The 16,372-nt window shown below is 39.2% G+C and overlaps 1 protein-coding gene across 4 annotated transcripts in view; it reads left to right on the top strand.

Annotated features, from left to right (window-relative positions):
* The window catches only part of LOC138742653 (transcription factor Dp-2-like), a 183,411-nt gene that overhangs the window by 21,638 nt on the left and 145,401 nt on the right, over nt 1–16,372 (top strand). For 3 of the 4 annotated variants that reach the window (XM_069897350.1, XM_069897349.1, XM_069897352.1), the window contains exon 2: nt 8,208–8,320. In XM_069897350.1, the coding sequence (XP_069753451.1) occupies nt 8,309–8,320 (12 nt within the window). In that variant the 5' untranslated portion in view covers nt 8,208–8,308. Of the gene's footprint in view, nt 1–8,207; nt 8,321–16,372 lie in introns of those variants that run through there. The other variant, XM_069897355.1, reaches the window with a different exon arrangement.

Here is a 16,372-nt window from a genome sequence, read left to right as displayed (position 1 = left end):
GATCAAATCTTCCGGGTCATTGGAAATAACTCGATTTGTTTGCTAATGGCCCATCACGAGCAGAACAATAGGGACCATGAATGAATAAATGCCGATTGTGCACTCCAATATTGAATACCGCTTGGTACTGTATCATCTAACATGAGCTTTGTTTTCTGTGCAGAGTTCTACATTCTGCAGAGTAGCTGAACGAGATTTAGGACCATGTCTGTGGCTATATTATTGTTTATGTTCTGAGGCTCTAATTTCTAGCATTTGCAGTCTCTATTGGGTATGTATACTGAGACTAAAATGCAAATGGAATCTCAAATTAACAGACGAACTTGGCTGTTTAGTGTACAATTTGCAGAACATTTCAAACAAGTTTAGACAACAGTGTACTGACTGGCTGTATCACGGCCTGGTATGGGGACACCAATACCCCAGAGCGTAAAGCCCTGGAGAAGTTAGTGGACAAATCCCAGGACATTACGGGTAAACATTCCCCACCATCAAGAACATCTCCAAGAAACGCTGCCATCAGAGAGTAGCAGCAATCATCAAGGATCCACATCATCCAGCACATGCTCTATTCTCACTGCAATCATCAGGAAAGAGGTGTGGCTGCCTCAAGATTTTGCACCACCAGGTTCAGGAACAACTGCTCCCCCTCCAGCATCAGACTCCTCAATGACAAACTCAATCAGGGACTTATTTAAGGACTCTTACTTTTGCACTTTATTGGGTTTTCTTCTCTTTGCACAGTCAGTTTGTTTACATCTCTTTATTTGTTTACATGTCTACGTTTTTTTTGCACTGCCAGTTAGTGGTAATTCTGCCTCGGCCGCAGGAAAAAGAATCTCAGGGTTGTGTGTGATGTCATGTATGTACTCTGACAATAAATCTGAATCTCAATTTTATAAATTTGAGGGCTCATTTGATGTAAGATATTATCATGTGTATTAATATATCATTGGTCACAAATTTCATGGAATATGAATAACAGCACACAAGATAATGATTTATTGTCTAAAGAAAAACCTATCCTGGGGAGGAATCACTTGATGGAGTAGTGGCCAGTAGGAGAATACCAGCCCTCTCCAGAAAAGAAGGAAAAAAGTGAGGAAAAAACAAAGCCCCAGTCACACAAATCACAACAAATAAAAAATAAAGGTGTGGAGAAAATGGCACCAAAGAAAGAAAAGCCAAAAATAATGGGAAGAAAAGAAGAAAGAAAGACGCCGGAAGAGAAAGGTGAAGGCCTAGTATGAAGAAGCAGAGACCCGCCGTGGAAAGAGGAGCCCACTCCCTGAAGTCAGTGGAGACCCTGCAGGGTTGTGACCCATCGAATGCAGGACTGCAAAGATGGCTCACGGAGCCAAACAGAGGTGCGCAACCGCACGTGCATGAGGAATCGCGCATGCGCGGTGCGCATGACAAAGACATCACCGATGGGAAGGGGGACCAGCTGTGGAGTGGAACTCTACAGCACGAACAGCTGAGAGAGATCCGACAGCAGGGCTCCCAGCGGGAAGATACAGAAAATAATGGGAACGGGAGGGGTGAGAATGAAAAAACGAAACCAGAGACACAACAGATGACCAGCCCAGAAGAAGAGGACCAACATCAAGACACCATTAAAAAAATACCCAACAAACTGAGACAAGCAGCTCAACAAGAAAGTCAAAAGAGACACAGACACAAGGAAGAGAAGATACAAACCCTAGAGCAGACACAGAAGAAGAAGGAGAACATCAAGCTCTGCACAGAAGGTAAAATGAATGGACAGTACATAGATTTTTTTAAAAATTTCAAGAACAGATGGAAGCATTAACAGAATGGCTGACACGAGAATTTAGTGAAATAAACATTAAAATGAAAAGTACAGAAGAAAAAGTGAGTAGAATAGAGCTGGTCATAACAGAAATAGGGAAAAGATTAGAAAATGTGGAAGAACGAGAAACAGCCGTAGAAATGGAAGTGAACGACTTAAAAAGAAAATTGGGATAAAAAAATGAAAGAAACACAGGAGTTGTTAGCTCAGAAGATGGATATAATGGAAAACTATAATAGGAGAAACTATATAAAGATAGTGAGCCTTAAGGAAGATGAAGAAGACAAAGATATATGCAGGAAGGAATGGAAATAGAAAGGGCACACAGAACATTAGCCCCGAAACCACAGTCACAACAAAAACCAAGATCCATTTTAGTAAAATTCCTGAGATATGCGACAAGAGAAAATATATTGCAGAAGGCAATGAAAAAAATGAGAGAAGACAAAAAAAATCCACTGGAATACAAAGGTTAAAAAAAATTTTTCTACCCAGACAGAAGTTTAATACAGCAAAATCGATCCTATGGAAGAAAGGCTATAAATTTATTTTAAGATATCCAGCAGTGCTTAAAATAGTTATCCCGGGGCCGCAAAACAGATTGATCTCGGATCTGGAGAAACCATGAGAATTTGCAGAACGCCTGCAAGACAGAACGAGAGATGAAGAGATGTAACAAGAACAAAGAATGACGACAAACTTCATATAAAGAAGAAAAATAATGTATAAGTAAGAACTAAGGAGGGGAAGAAAAGGGAAGAAAGGAAGTAAGGGGGGGAAAAGAGGGTGAGCTTTGTTATACGTGAAGATAAAAGTCTTTTCTGGAGGGGGTTGGGTTGGAGAGAATAACAGTCACTGCGAAATCAGTTGACGCTTGCGAGCGGGTTCGCAATCCAAATGGAGAGGGGAGTTGTGGTTGCCCTGCAAGGGACAAGGGGCAACTCAGAGAGTGGGGGAAGGACATTTGGGGTTAAAGGAATTCTAGATGTGGGAATAGTGGAAATATTTTATGTTTTAGAAGTGTTGTCTTACAGTGCGTTCAAAAAAAACCAGAAATGGATATGGGGGAAAGGTGGTGGTGAGGAAGCAGAAATGAGAGGTAAACAAAGTATGAAATGGCCATGTTGAACTATATGACTATAAATATTAATGGAATACATAACCAAATCAAAAGGAAGAGGCTGTTAAATTTACTGAAGAAAGAAAAAATTGATATAGCATTTGTGCAGGGAACACATCTAACTGAAGTGGAACATAATAAATTAAGGAGAGACGGGTAGGGCACGTAACGGCAGCATCATATAATTCAAAAGCCAGAGGAGTAGCTATATTAATCAATAAAAATGTACCAATCAAAATAGAGGAGAAAATAATAGATCCAGCAGGGAGGTATGTAATGATAAAGTGTCAGATATATTCAGAATTTTGGAATTTGCTCAATGTATATGCACCTAATGAAGAGGATCAAAAATGTATGCAAGTTATCTTTTTGAAGATTGTAGATTCACAGGGGAATATACTGATAGGAGGGGACTTTAACCTTAATTTGGACTCAAAGATGGATAAAACTGGAAAAAAGACTAGCAGAAAGAACAAAGTAACCAAATTTATGGTTAAATCGATGCAGGAAATGCAACCTTTGGATATATGGAGGAGACAACACCCAAAGGAGAAGGAATACTCATATTATTCGAGTAGACATAAAACATACTCAAGGATTGACCTGTTCCTGTTGTCAACCCACATCCAAGGGAGAGTTAGAAAAACGGAATATAAAGCTAGATTGTTATCAGATCACTCACCCCTGTTATTAACAATAGAGTTGGAGGACATCCCACTGAGAACGTTTAGATGGAGATTAAACTCCAAGCTACTTAAAAGACAGGATTTTAGAGAATTAATTGAGCGACAAATTAAAATGTACTTTGAAATAAATACGGAATCAGTGAAAGATAAATTTATACTATGGGGTGCAACGAAAGCTTTCATCAGAGGGCAGATAATAAGTTACGTAACTAAGATGAAGAAGGACTACACTCGGGAAATAGAACAGCTGGAAAGGGAAATAGCAGGTACAGAAAAAGAATTAGCAACAAGGGAAGATACAACAAAAAGAAGAGAATTGGCAGACAAAAAAATAAAATATGAAACACTACAAATGTACAAGGTGGAGAAGAACATAATGAGGACAAAGCAGAAGTATTATGAGCTAGGAGAAAAAAACGCACAAAATACTAGCTTGGCAGCTTAAAACAGAACAAACTAAAAAAACGGTATGGGCATCAAGGAAAAAGGACAAACAGATTACATATAACCCAACGGAGATCAATGAAAACTTCAAGGAATTCTACGAGCAATTATATCGAACTGAGAACGAAGGGAAAGAAGACAAAATAGATGAGTTTCTAGCTAAAATTGAACTACCGAAATTGCAAGTAGAGGAGCAAAACAAATTGATAAAATCATTTGCAATAGAGGAAATACAGGATATATTAAAAAAAAACTACCGAACAATAAAACACTAGGAGAGGATGGACTCCCAATAGAATTCTATAAAACATTTAAAGACTTATTAATTCCTCATTTCCTGGAAATAATGAACCAGATTGAAGAAACACAAAACATGCCAGATTCATGCAAAACAGCAATAATTACAGTAATACCAAAGAAGGGGAAAGATCCACTAACACCAGCATCATATAGACCAATATCTCTACTCAACTCAGATTATAAGATAATAGCTAAACTATTAGCAAACAGATTGGCCTACTGTGTACCAAAAATAGTAAAACTAGATCAAACTGGATTTATTAAGAAAAGATGAACAATGGACAATGTCTAAGGCGGTTGCCTTAGACGCAGAGAAAGCCTTTGACAGAGTAGAATGGAATTATTTATTCAAAGTACTACAGAGGTTCAACCTACCAGAGAAATATATTAATTAGATTAAAGCATTATATAAGGGACCATTGGCGAAGGTGACAGTAAATGGTTATTATCAAACCAATTTAAATTAAGCAGGTCAACTAGGCAGGGATGTCCAATATCTCCCTCACTGTTCGTTAGCTATAGAACTGATAAGAACAGAAAATAAAATAAGAGGGATAAAAATAAAAGAGAAGGAATATAAAATCAGTCTATTTGCAGATGTATACTTAACAGAACCAGAATTATCAATAAAAGAATTACATAAGAAATTGAAGGAATATGGAGAAGTATCGGGGTACAAGTTCAACGCAAATAAAAGTGAAGCGATGCCAATGAATAATGTGGATTTCACAAAGTTTTTAAGAAAGAATTACCATTTAAATGGCAAACACAAGCAATCCGATACCTAGGTATTTAACTAGATAATAATCTAGGCCATCTATACAAATTAAATTATCAGCCATTAATGAAGAAATTAGAAGATGACTTAGATCATTGGAAAGATTTATTACTAACACTGATGGGAAGGGTAAATTGCATTAAAATGAATATCTTCCCAAGGATACAATACCTATTTCAATCGTTACCAATTCACTTAACAGAGAAATTCTTCAATGAGCTAAAGAAAATAATAAGGAAATTCTTATGGAAAGGGGGGAAACTGAGGATAGCACTAGATAAATTAACAGAATGGTACAAACAAAGGGGCTTACAGCTACCAAACTTTAAGAATTATTATAGAGCAGCACAATTAAGATACCTATCAGATTTTTATCAAACAAGGGAAAAACCAGATTGGACCAGATTAGAGGTAGATAAAATAGGGGAGAAGGTACCAGAACATATACTATATAAGTGGGATGAAAAGCTGGTGCAACATAGGAATTCACCAGTACTGCACTATCTGCTCAACATTTGGAAGAAGATTCACGTAGAAAGGAAAAAAACAAATTATCAACTACCAAAATTAATATTGACGCAAAATCAACTAATCCCTTTCACAATAGATAACCTTTCCTTGAGAGAATGGGAGAGAAAAGGGATCAAAAGAATAGAAATATATTTTTTGAGAAATAATTTATTTTTTGAACAAATGAAGTACAAATATGGTATAACTCATGGTACAATGTTTGCATACCACCAACTGAAAACCTACTTGAAGGACAAATTGGGAAGCAGGTTGAGGTTACCAGAGGAAGCAGCTTTGAATATGTGATTACAGACACAATAATAATTAAAAGATTTATAACAAACATGTACATCAAACTGCAAGGGAAAGAGAACGATGAAATAAGCTATAAACCCAAACAAAAGTGGGAACAAGATCTAAACATAAAGATAAAGAATGAAACTTGGGAAAAGCTATGCTCCGGAACTATGAGAAATACAATAAACATGAGGTTATGCATGATACAATATAATTGGTTACACAGGCTATACACCACGCCCCAAAAGTTAAATAAATGGGACCCAACAGTATCAGATAGATGTTTTTGCTGTAAGAAGGAAACGGGAACAACAGTACATGCAATCTGGGCATGTGAGAAAGTGGAAAAGTTTTGGGAAGATCTAAATCAGGTATTAAATAAAATCACAAAAAGCAACATACCAAAAAATCCAGAGATCTTTCTTCTAAGTAATATAAGAAGTGAAGAACTTGGCCTCGATTTGGATGAAGCACAAAAAACATTTATTATGATAGCTTTAGCTGTAGCAAAAAAATGTATAATGTCAACCTGGAAATCAGAAGATACCCTGAAAGTACAGCAATGGTACATAGAAATGAATAAATGTATTCCATTGGAAAAAATAACATATAATTTAAGAAATAACATCACAGTATTCGAACAAATTTGGGAACCATACATGGAACACAACAGAGAGGTCCTACCGCGGACCTCCACCACCTAAAATGACAGAATGAAAAGAAGACGAAATGAACTGAAAGTTTCTTGTTTACTCTCATTGTGTGATGACTTTGTTTAATGGGTTTAATGTATTGTATATGTTGAACGTTTAGGAGGGAAGGGAAGGGCGAAAAAGGGGAGAAAATGACACTGTGTATATTCAAGAGGGAAATGTTTATGTGTATTTTAGTCAATGTGGTTCATGGTGTGAAAAATAAAAAATTTTAAGAAAAAAGAAAAACCTATCCTTCTACCATCTTACTGAAGCCCCAGATTTTCAAAGCCTCAAGCAGATTTGCAAACTGTTAATAATTTCTATTGCAGTAAAAGTTGAAGCAAAACAATTATTTCATCTATGCAAATAAATAAATAAATGTTGTTTCATGAATATGAGAGTTTTGGATAGTGAGTTTGAGCAGGTCCTTTGATCGTTCAGCGTTCTCACTGCCCGTGGGAAGAAGCTGTTCCTCAACTGGTGGTGCTAGCTCTGATCCATCTGTATCTCTTTGCCGACAGGAGGAGTTGAAAGATGCTGTGTGCAGGGTGGAAGAGGTCCTTAATGATTTTGAGCACCCTCTTCAAACGATGATCTCAGTAGATCACGTCACTTGGGTTGGGGGCGGGGGGGGGGGATTTATTTCAGAGTCTTCCTGTCAGACTCCAGAGAGGATGTATATCAAAGAATTTCATAACTGACTATGAATTGCCCATAATAAGAATGGGTTAGTCATATATGAATATAGCATCTTTGTATGATAACTGGTTGCTTGACTGGTTGAGAAATTGGAGCATAAGCATGAAAATATTTCGGCACTCAATAAGTAATCTACAGAGTTCATCAAAACTGTCCTGCATTTGGGTTTTGAACTGCTGTGTGCTAATATTTAATGTAGTTTAATCAGGACAGTGAAAACTTCCTTCATGGTTGACTGTTTCCTCTCTCCGAGGTACTTGATCTTTACTAACCTCAGTGCATCCCATTGAGTATTAAACCTCAGCAGTTTGCGCAGCACTGTTGCTGTGACCAGGGTTTGAATCCCGCGCTGACTGTAAGGAGTTTGTCCTTTCTCCCCGTGTCTGCGTGGGTTTCCTCTGGGTACTCCAGCTTTCTCCCTTCATTCAAAAATGTACCGAGGTTGTAGATAAATTGGGTGTAATTAGCTGACACTTGGCTCGTGGGCTGAAAGGGCCTGTTACTTGCCGTATGTCTAAATTTTTTTAATTTAATTTTTTTTAAATTGCAATTATAGTGATTTTTTTTATCCATCAGCAAAAAATGCTAACACCAATGCTTTATTCTCGAATTATGCCATAACATGAATTTTATTTCTACTGACTTATTCATAGACACAAGTTTGACTACTGAGCAGGAATTCCTTCCTACATCACCTTGTCTCTCTACCTGTCTTTTCTTTATGTAAAAGACTGATCACACTAAATTTCTGTTTTAGTTATGATTCATGCCAAGCTGATAATACCCCGAACGTTTTTGACCCAAAGCCATTAATTTGGTTTCACTGTTGTACTGGTTATTAAAGCAGAACCTTGTCTCCCAACAGGATATTCCCATGGTGTAAAAGAAGTCACGTGTTAACGTGTGTTTGCGGCTGAGGGTCTTGGAGAAATTTGGATCCAGAGCACCCGGTTTGGTGCAGGTACAATGGCAAAACATGTAAGTAACAGCCTATCTATTGTAAGGTAAAACATCATGAGATGGGACCGGAGAAGGAGTCACCCAGTACTAAGGAGTAACAGAATGCATCATTGTACTTACAAGATAAGAGAGACATTGATGGATTGAGAGGCAGGAAGCTAGCAGGGAAAGGATAGCAACAGTTTAAGAGAGACATTGATGGATTGAGAGGCAGGAAGCTAGCAGGGAAAGGATAGCAACAGTTTTAGTCATTGGACAAGTAATGATATGATGTTCTAAGCATGTATCCAAGGGTATAAAAAATCACCATTTTGCTGATAACGGCAGAATGCATTCTCCGACTAACTTTGTTAGTCGCAAGTGTTACAATCCGGTAATAAAGAACAAAGAACCCTGATTTCGACTCAGCCTGGTGTTTGTCTCACTCATTCATGAACAAAGCAGACCTAACACTATACAGTGGGATCTTGGTCAGATGAAGGTGTGACAGGATAGTTAATTAACCAGCTCCTTGGACATTTTGCCTTGTGTGGCCAAAAACATTTCTCTGCTGTGATGGTGATGTTTCTCGTGTGAAGTCATGTGGCAACATTTTTGCAACAGATACTTGTTAAAATGTAACTTCCTGAATTAAGTTTCCAATTCTTTGTGTTCAGCTGTGGCAGCAATTCAAATTTTGTTTTACCTTACTACTCTTGGCCAATGAGAATTGCACAAACTTCTCCCAGTCATGTCAGAGCAGAAGAAGGTGCATCGGCCTAGATTTTACAGTCTCATCAGGTTGCCTAAAATTTTTTGCATTAAATATAAACCTCCCCACTCTCCACATCACTCATAACCTCATGAGCAAACCCACAGTTAAGGGTGGTGCTGTTGCAGTCTGGCACTCCGACTTCTACCTTTCCGTGGCCAGATGACAGCTCTCAGACACCTCTTCTTACTTACCCTTGAACAGGTCCCCACCAAAAAGGATAGCAAGGATAAAGATACATAACCAAAGTTTCATGCTTGACCCCTTCATCAAAGTATGATATATCATTGAGGCGCCTGCAAGCTCACACCAAGACACAAGAGCAACTTGTCCGTGAACTACTCTTTGTGGACGATGCCGCTTTAGTTGCCCATTCAGAGCCAGCTCTTCAGCGCTTGACGTCCTGTTTTGCGGAAACTGCCAAAATGTTTGGCCTGGAAGTCAGCCTGAAGAAAACTGAGGTCCTCCATCAGCCAGCCCCCCCACATCTCCATTGGAAACACAGAACTCAAAACGGTCAACCAGTTTACCTATCTCGGCTGCACCATTTCATCGGATGCAAGGATTGACAACGAGATAGACAACAGACTCGCCAAGGCAAATAGCGCCTTTGGAAGACTACACAAAAGAGTCTGGAAAAACAACCAACTGAAAAACCTCACAAAGATAAGCGTATACAGAGCCGTTGTCATACCCACACTCCTGTTCGGCTCTGAATAATGGGTCCTCTACCGGCATCACCTACGGCTCCTAGAACACTTCCACCAGCGTTGTCTCCGCTCCATCCTCAACATTCATTGGAGCGACTTCATCCCTAACATCGAAGATGGCGGAGGCCGACAGCATCGAATCCACGCTGCTGAAGATCCAACTGCGCTGGGTAGGTCACGTCACCAGAATGGAGGACCATCGCCTTCCCAAGATCGTGTTATATGGCGAGCTCTCCACTGGCCATCGTGACAGAGGTGCACCAAAGAAGAGGTACAAGAACTGCCTAAAGAAATCTCTTGGTGCCTGCCCCATTGACCACCGCTAGTGGGCTGATATCGCCTCCAACCGTGCATCTTGGCACCTCACAGTTCGGCGGGCAGCAACCTCCTTTGAAGAAGACCGCAGAGCCCACCTCACTGACAAAAGACAAAGGAGGAAAAACCCAACACCCAACCCCAACCAACCAATTTTCCCTCAACCGCTTCAACCGTGTCTGCATGTCCCGCATCGGACTTGTCAGCCACAAACGAGCCTGCAGCTGATGTGGACATTACCCCTCCATAAATCTTTGTCCGCGAAGCCAAGCCAAATAAAGAAAAATAAAGTACATTGTTTGACCTGCTGAGTTACTCCAGCATTGTGGTTTTACTTTAACCACAGTGTCTGCAGACTTTAATGTTTTCCTTATTTGTTATGTTATTGTTATTATTTTAAGTCAGATGTAAAGTTTACCTGAAATCCAGCCTTCAGCTTTTGATGTTATAATACTCCCAATTAAAATGAAAAACGTCTGAATCATTTATGTAAACTTGGTTAATGTGCCAATGCATAGAACATTTGAGATGAATTCTTTCTATCTGATAGCTTTACACATCAGGAATTGTTTCTTGAATCAGAGCCACACATAAAACTGCAACAGATGACCTCTAAAGAAAAAGGGGTAAATTTGAAAAAATTAAAATAAGATTTAAATTTCTGTAGTGTCTTTTACATTCCTTTCAAAACATCCCTGAGTATTTAACACTTCCTTCCCCCAATCAATCCACTTCTGTATAATGTTTCCTGGATCCATTTCTGTCAGGTTAGCCCTGGTATCATCATTTGGTGAGTAAAGCATAGTCCTATATCAATATTCTTCTTGCTATCTTCTTAATTCTAATGACCAGTTTTGTTTTACATTTAGCAATGGAATAAAGTAACCCCCTAAATCTCCTCTATCCCCTACTTGGTATTTCTCTCAGATCATCAACTGGGTGGGATTGGTGATAATTGTTCCAAATCTGAATTTCTATCTGACTTCATGGCAGTAAGGAGAATGAAAAATTTCAATCTATGCACTTTCAATAACTAATCCAAGCTGTAACCAGGCATTCCTTTACTTGCTCTCATCAGTATTTATGTGAAATTATTTGAATTAAACATTACTTGTTTTTTTAATAGTGAGAATGGTGAAGTTCTCATCTTATTAAGCTTTTAATGAAAGTGTGCAGAATGATTAGTGGTAATTTCTTGAGATTGGAGGTGTAGTCATTATTAGTTGCCTGTAGAAAGGTTGGTCATGCAATTAACACAGAAGAATGTATTTCTGGTGCTTGTTGCAAAGGAAAAGTAAAAACACAATTCTGGAGAAACTCAGCAGATCAAACAATGGCAAAGATAAAGTTACATAACCAACATTAAGGGCTTGAACCCTTCATCAAGGTATGGAAAAATGTTGGTAGGCGCCTGAACAAAATGGTGGGGGGGGGGGGGAGAGGGTAGGAGGAGGAGGAGGAGCACAGACCCAAAGGCAGGAATTAATAGGTGGATAAGGGAGGGACAGAACAGCAGCAAGCAGGGTGAGGAGGATTGGCTTTGTGAATAGAGAGGGAAGGGCAGTGGCGCACTTAGGGAAAGTAGCAACTATGGCAAGTACTGAAACACGCCCCCTACCCCATTAAAATTTACTTACTTGAACCATCCCTCACAACATCACGCCATCCACTTCACCTTTCCTACCTGTGCTCGCTGCTGTAGAACCCTAACATGGTGTTGGATATATTGAGATGTTGGAAAATAAACGACACCTTAAAAAACACAGCAGTCATTTCAATTAAGAAAACCCTCTGCCTACTTCAAAGGCCAGCATTCGCTGAATGAAATCAGGGAGTGGTATTCCCTGGGGTGGAGTGGAGTGGCCAAAATTAAAGGTGCTGAGTGGCTGTCACTGTCCCCACGGGCGTCCTCTCTTCCTTTCGGTGGAAAGGTGACTCTTGGTGCCGAGTACCTGGTGGGAGAGAAACAGGAAGATGCCAAAGCCCATGCTCACACTTATCCTTCAGCGCACACTTTCCTCAACCCTGGGTCCAACAGGGGGATGCGGAAAGTTCGGATTTGGGTGTCAGGAGCTCCGGTGCAAGCTAAGGGAAGGGTTCAGACCGGAGTTGGGCACCGCGAGCTCCAATGACTCCCAACGCTTGACTCCAAACCTTCCCCTCAGTGGTTGTAGTAAAAGTATTAATACTAGTTATTCTCTTGTTGGTCTGAAAAGTATTTTGTTTGAAATAAATCAGACAAGGGGAGTTGGGGGAGTTGGGGCTTGGTGTGGGGTGGAGGTGAATAATTTCCAGACTCTGCTGGTGTGTGCGGGCCATAAATTTACTGTTTTTACATCATCATTAAAGGAGAATTGGTGCTGGATCCCTCAGCCCTCAGAGAATGCTCAATGCTGGCTATAATAGGAAGTCCACATCAGAATGTGTGCAGATTTCTGTGGTGAGCGAGGATTTCGGCAGCGAAGGGGATGCTGAACTGGAGCCTCTGAAGCACAGATGGGTCAAGAGAACCAACACTGAGTGGCAGAGGGTGTCAACAATTCTTATAGTCAATGAGCAACCTGCTCCTAAACAGCACATATGAGCTTGTTTTTAATCTTCTACTAGGATTGGTGGGTGAGGTCAGTGGCGCTCCTCTCTCCCTTTCAAGTGGCGCTCAGGGCACGAGCCCTGGCTGGCATATCCTAGATACCAAGCGGATGGAGAGTTAAGAGAAAGAAGACAAGGGGAAAGGGAAGGGAGGGAGAATAGAGAGAAGGCTCGCAGAAAATGGAGAAGTTGAGGTTAATGCAGTCTGGTTGGAAAGCGCCCGGACAGATAATCTTTTATTTTGAATAATTTATTTATACATTTTAAACCACAATATTAATTACATTTCATTAAATTCATAAATTATTTCAGGAAGTAATATATCTGGTATTTAAGGAAAAATCACCCTCCCCTCCCCACAAAACCCCTAGAAAGAAAAAGAAAAGAAAGAGCTACTGGAGAATGCCAAGGGAATAAAGCATTTATATCATAAAGTCTAATATTGGAGGTTACCAAGAAGTGAGGTCTTCAGAGTTTATCAAATGTACAAACCACATTTTGTAAATATGGGTGCCATATTTTCCAAAACAAATGGTATTTATTTAATAAACTATAAGTAATCTTCTCTTATGGCATACAACTATGAAGTTCTGCATTCCATCTTTCCATACCTAAATCCATATCTGACTTCCATGATATTGCTATGCATTTCTAAAGCAATATGCGCAAATTCAATTTGATACATAGTTAATTTTAATTTAGGTCTTATTACCTTAATGTTACTCAATAATAATAACATCGATCCTGTGGGAACTTGACCCCCATAATCCGTTCCAAAAAATTATCAACTTCCAACCAAAAATATCTCACTTTAGGACACTGTCAAGTAGAATGCAAAATTTCCAATCTCGGATCCACACCTAAAACATCAATCTGATATAGCAGGATTTAGCCTATTTAATGTTTGTGGAGTCAAATATAACTGATGCAAAAAAATTATATTGAACTAACCTATATCTAACATTTATAATTTTTATCACGTTCTTACATAGCTCCATCCAGTCTTCCTCATCTATTCAAATCCACTTTCCATCTTAATCTTGATTTATGGACCCCTATTTTGGGGGATTTCCTTTGAACTAAATTATACATTACAGAAATAAATTTATTTACATTACTATTACAAATCAATAATGGCAATTCATTCTAACTAGATAACGTCAAACTCAGACCTCTTTTACCAGACAAAATGGCTTTAACTTGATAGTAACAGAAAAAGTTATTAGGTACATTAAATTTATTCAACTGTTATAAATTTGCCAGTCTCAAAACAATTCTCTATCTTCTTTATACCCATCTGCATCCAAGTCTTCAAAAATTGATTATCCGTTGAAAATAGAATGTCAATTTTGACAGAGGGACATTTTTCGAGATACTAAACCTTTCATAGCTATTTCATCATCAATTTTCTTCCATAATTCAATCAGATGTTTCAAAATAGGAGTTTCCCTATTTGCTACCCACAATTTAAAATTCCATTGATAGATAAAATCCTGTAAATTTATTTCTCCCATCTTACTAAATTCTATATTGACCTAAGCAGGGATTTTATCTAAACTAAACAGCACATTAATAAATCTTAATTGAGCAGCTTTGTAGTAATTCTTAAAATGGGGAAGTTGTAAGCTCCCTAGTTCAAACTTCCAAGTGACCCAGACAGATAATCAAGTATTGTTCCTCCAATTTGCAGTTGGTCTCGGTGGGATAGGACCTAAAGCTATGAACAAACATGTGAGTATGGGAGTGGGACGCAGAATTTCAATTTTTCAAAATGGCAATAATTTCAATTCTGCGTTCCACTCCCACACGCGCAAGTCTGTCATGTACGATCCCACCAAGACCACCCACAAACTGGAAGAACAATACTTGATTATCTGTCTGGGAACTCTTCAACCAGATGGCATTAACATCAACTTCTCCAGTTTCTGCTAGCCTACTCTCTGTTCTCCTTCCCTTCTCTTTCCCTTTGTCTTCTTTCCTCCAGCTCTCCTTCCACAGAGCCATCCCTCCTCCCCTTGCTTGCTGTTATGCCCTGCCTCCCTATTATCTCCTGCTTTTGGGACCTTGCTCCTCCCGCACTCCTCTTCCACTAGTATTTCGTTTGGGCTCCTGCCAACATTTTGTTCATTCCTTGATGAAAGGCTCAAGCTCGAAATGTTGGTTATCTTTGCTCTATAAACTGTTGGACCAGCTGAGTTTCTCCATCATTGTGTTTTTACTTCAACCACAGTGTCTGCAGACCTTCGTGTTTTACTTCTGCAATGGAGAGATAATTTGCTAAAGGAAGTACCCAATATTGGCCTTTCAGAGTTTGAGTATGTTCATCTCACAACATAAATAGAATTGTAGAATATAGAATTTCATATTTAGATAAAACCAGATGTTTCCTTCATTATGATTGTTTTATGTTTAAGAAATGTGGGTGTTACAAATTAGATTTTCATTTTTGTAAAAATTTCAAAAATATTATTCATATTTGCAGACACATGATGCTGCACTTTAATGTGCCACCATTCTCCATTCAAGCTGAATGATTCTATTTTTGTTTTCCCTTTGCAAATATTCCATCAGTGATTTAAATTCTAGGAGATTTCATAAGGCTTCCAGGTTGAGTGTGCAGTTCCAATCAGGCCTGAAACAAAAACATTTGCTCACAAGGTTTTTTTTTGTGGACAGTCCAGTTTTAGGCAGACAAAGAGGGTGTTTTTAATGGGTTGTAGTCTTCCAGCAGCAGTTTTTTTTTACTGTGTGTGTGTCATAGATTGTGCAACAATTTATAATAGAATCTTGACAAAAACAGCTGATTCTCTTTCCAGATCTTGGCAAATGTGCATTTAAGAAATAGATAGATGATAATTTCATAAGTCACCATAGATATTTCAAGGGGAGAAATGTGGTGCCGATGATATTCTGGCTGTGCATGAAAAATCAGGCAATGAGACTCTTCTAGCAAGATCTTAGTGCTTGTTTGAATGGTCTGGTGATGAGGCATTCTACAAATGTCCTGAGTGAAACACGAAAGTCTGCAGAAGCTGTCATCGTGGTAAAAACACTCAGGAATGCTGATGGAACTCAGCCAGTCTCGTAGCGTCCATAGGTAAAGCTGTATTCTCGACATTTCGGGCCTGAGCCCTTCTTCAATGTGCAGACCACACTGGCTGATTGCTTCATGGTCAAACCTATCCTCCTGCACAAGCATTTCTATACAAGGGACATGTGGTACAGCAGTAGTGTAAAAGAATGTCTGTGGCAAGATGGCAAGTCTCATCTTCACAACTAAATCAGATGCATAGTGTGACTTAGTATTTGCAAGTCCTAGGTCTGTGGACGGTTTGATTCGACCACAAGTAGAGGAAGTCAGGAAGAGGGCGGTGCTTGTAAGATGAATGTGATCTGTAATGTATTGTTTCTATGTTTTCAACTTTCTAACAATCAGATCATGGACATTTGTAAATGCTGTAAATGGCCTTTGACTAGGAGTAGCCAGAAGAATGCCAGAGTGCACCATGGGCAATCCGTCAGGTTCCCTCAGCTGCGGCCTACTCATTGCATACAGACCATGCTATCTCATTGAATAGCAGCAGCAGCACTGGCGTGGTGTTGGGGACAAATGTAAAATCTTCGTCCGCGAAGCCAAGCCAAAGAAGAAATGTAGTCAGAGAATTATACTGCGTGGAAACAGCCCATTTGGCCCAACTTGCCGAC

This window comes from Narcine bancroftii, chromosome 9 (genome assembly GCF_036971445.1).
Source record: "Narcine bancroftii isolate sNarBan1 chromosome 9, sNarBan1.hap1, whole genome shotgun sequence".
In the NCBI taxonomy this organism is placed as follows: domain Eukaryota; kingdom Metazoa; phylum Chordata; class Chondrichthyes; order Torpediniformes; family Narcinidae; genus Narcine; species Narcine bancroftii.
Note: the sequence above shows the minus strand (reverse complement) of the source record. Positions and strands in the feature narration are given on the sequence as shown.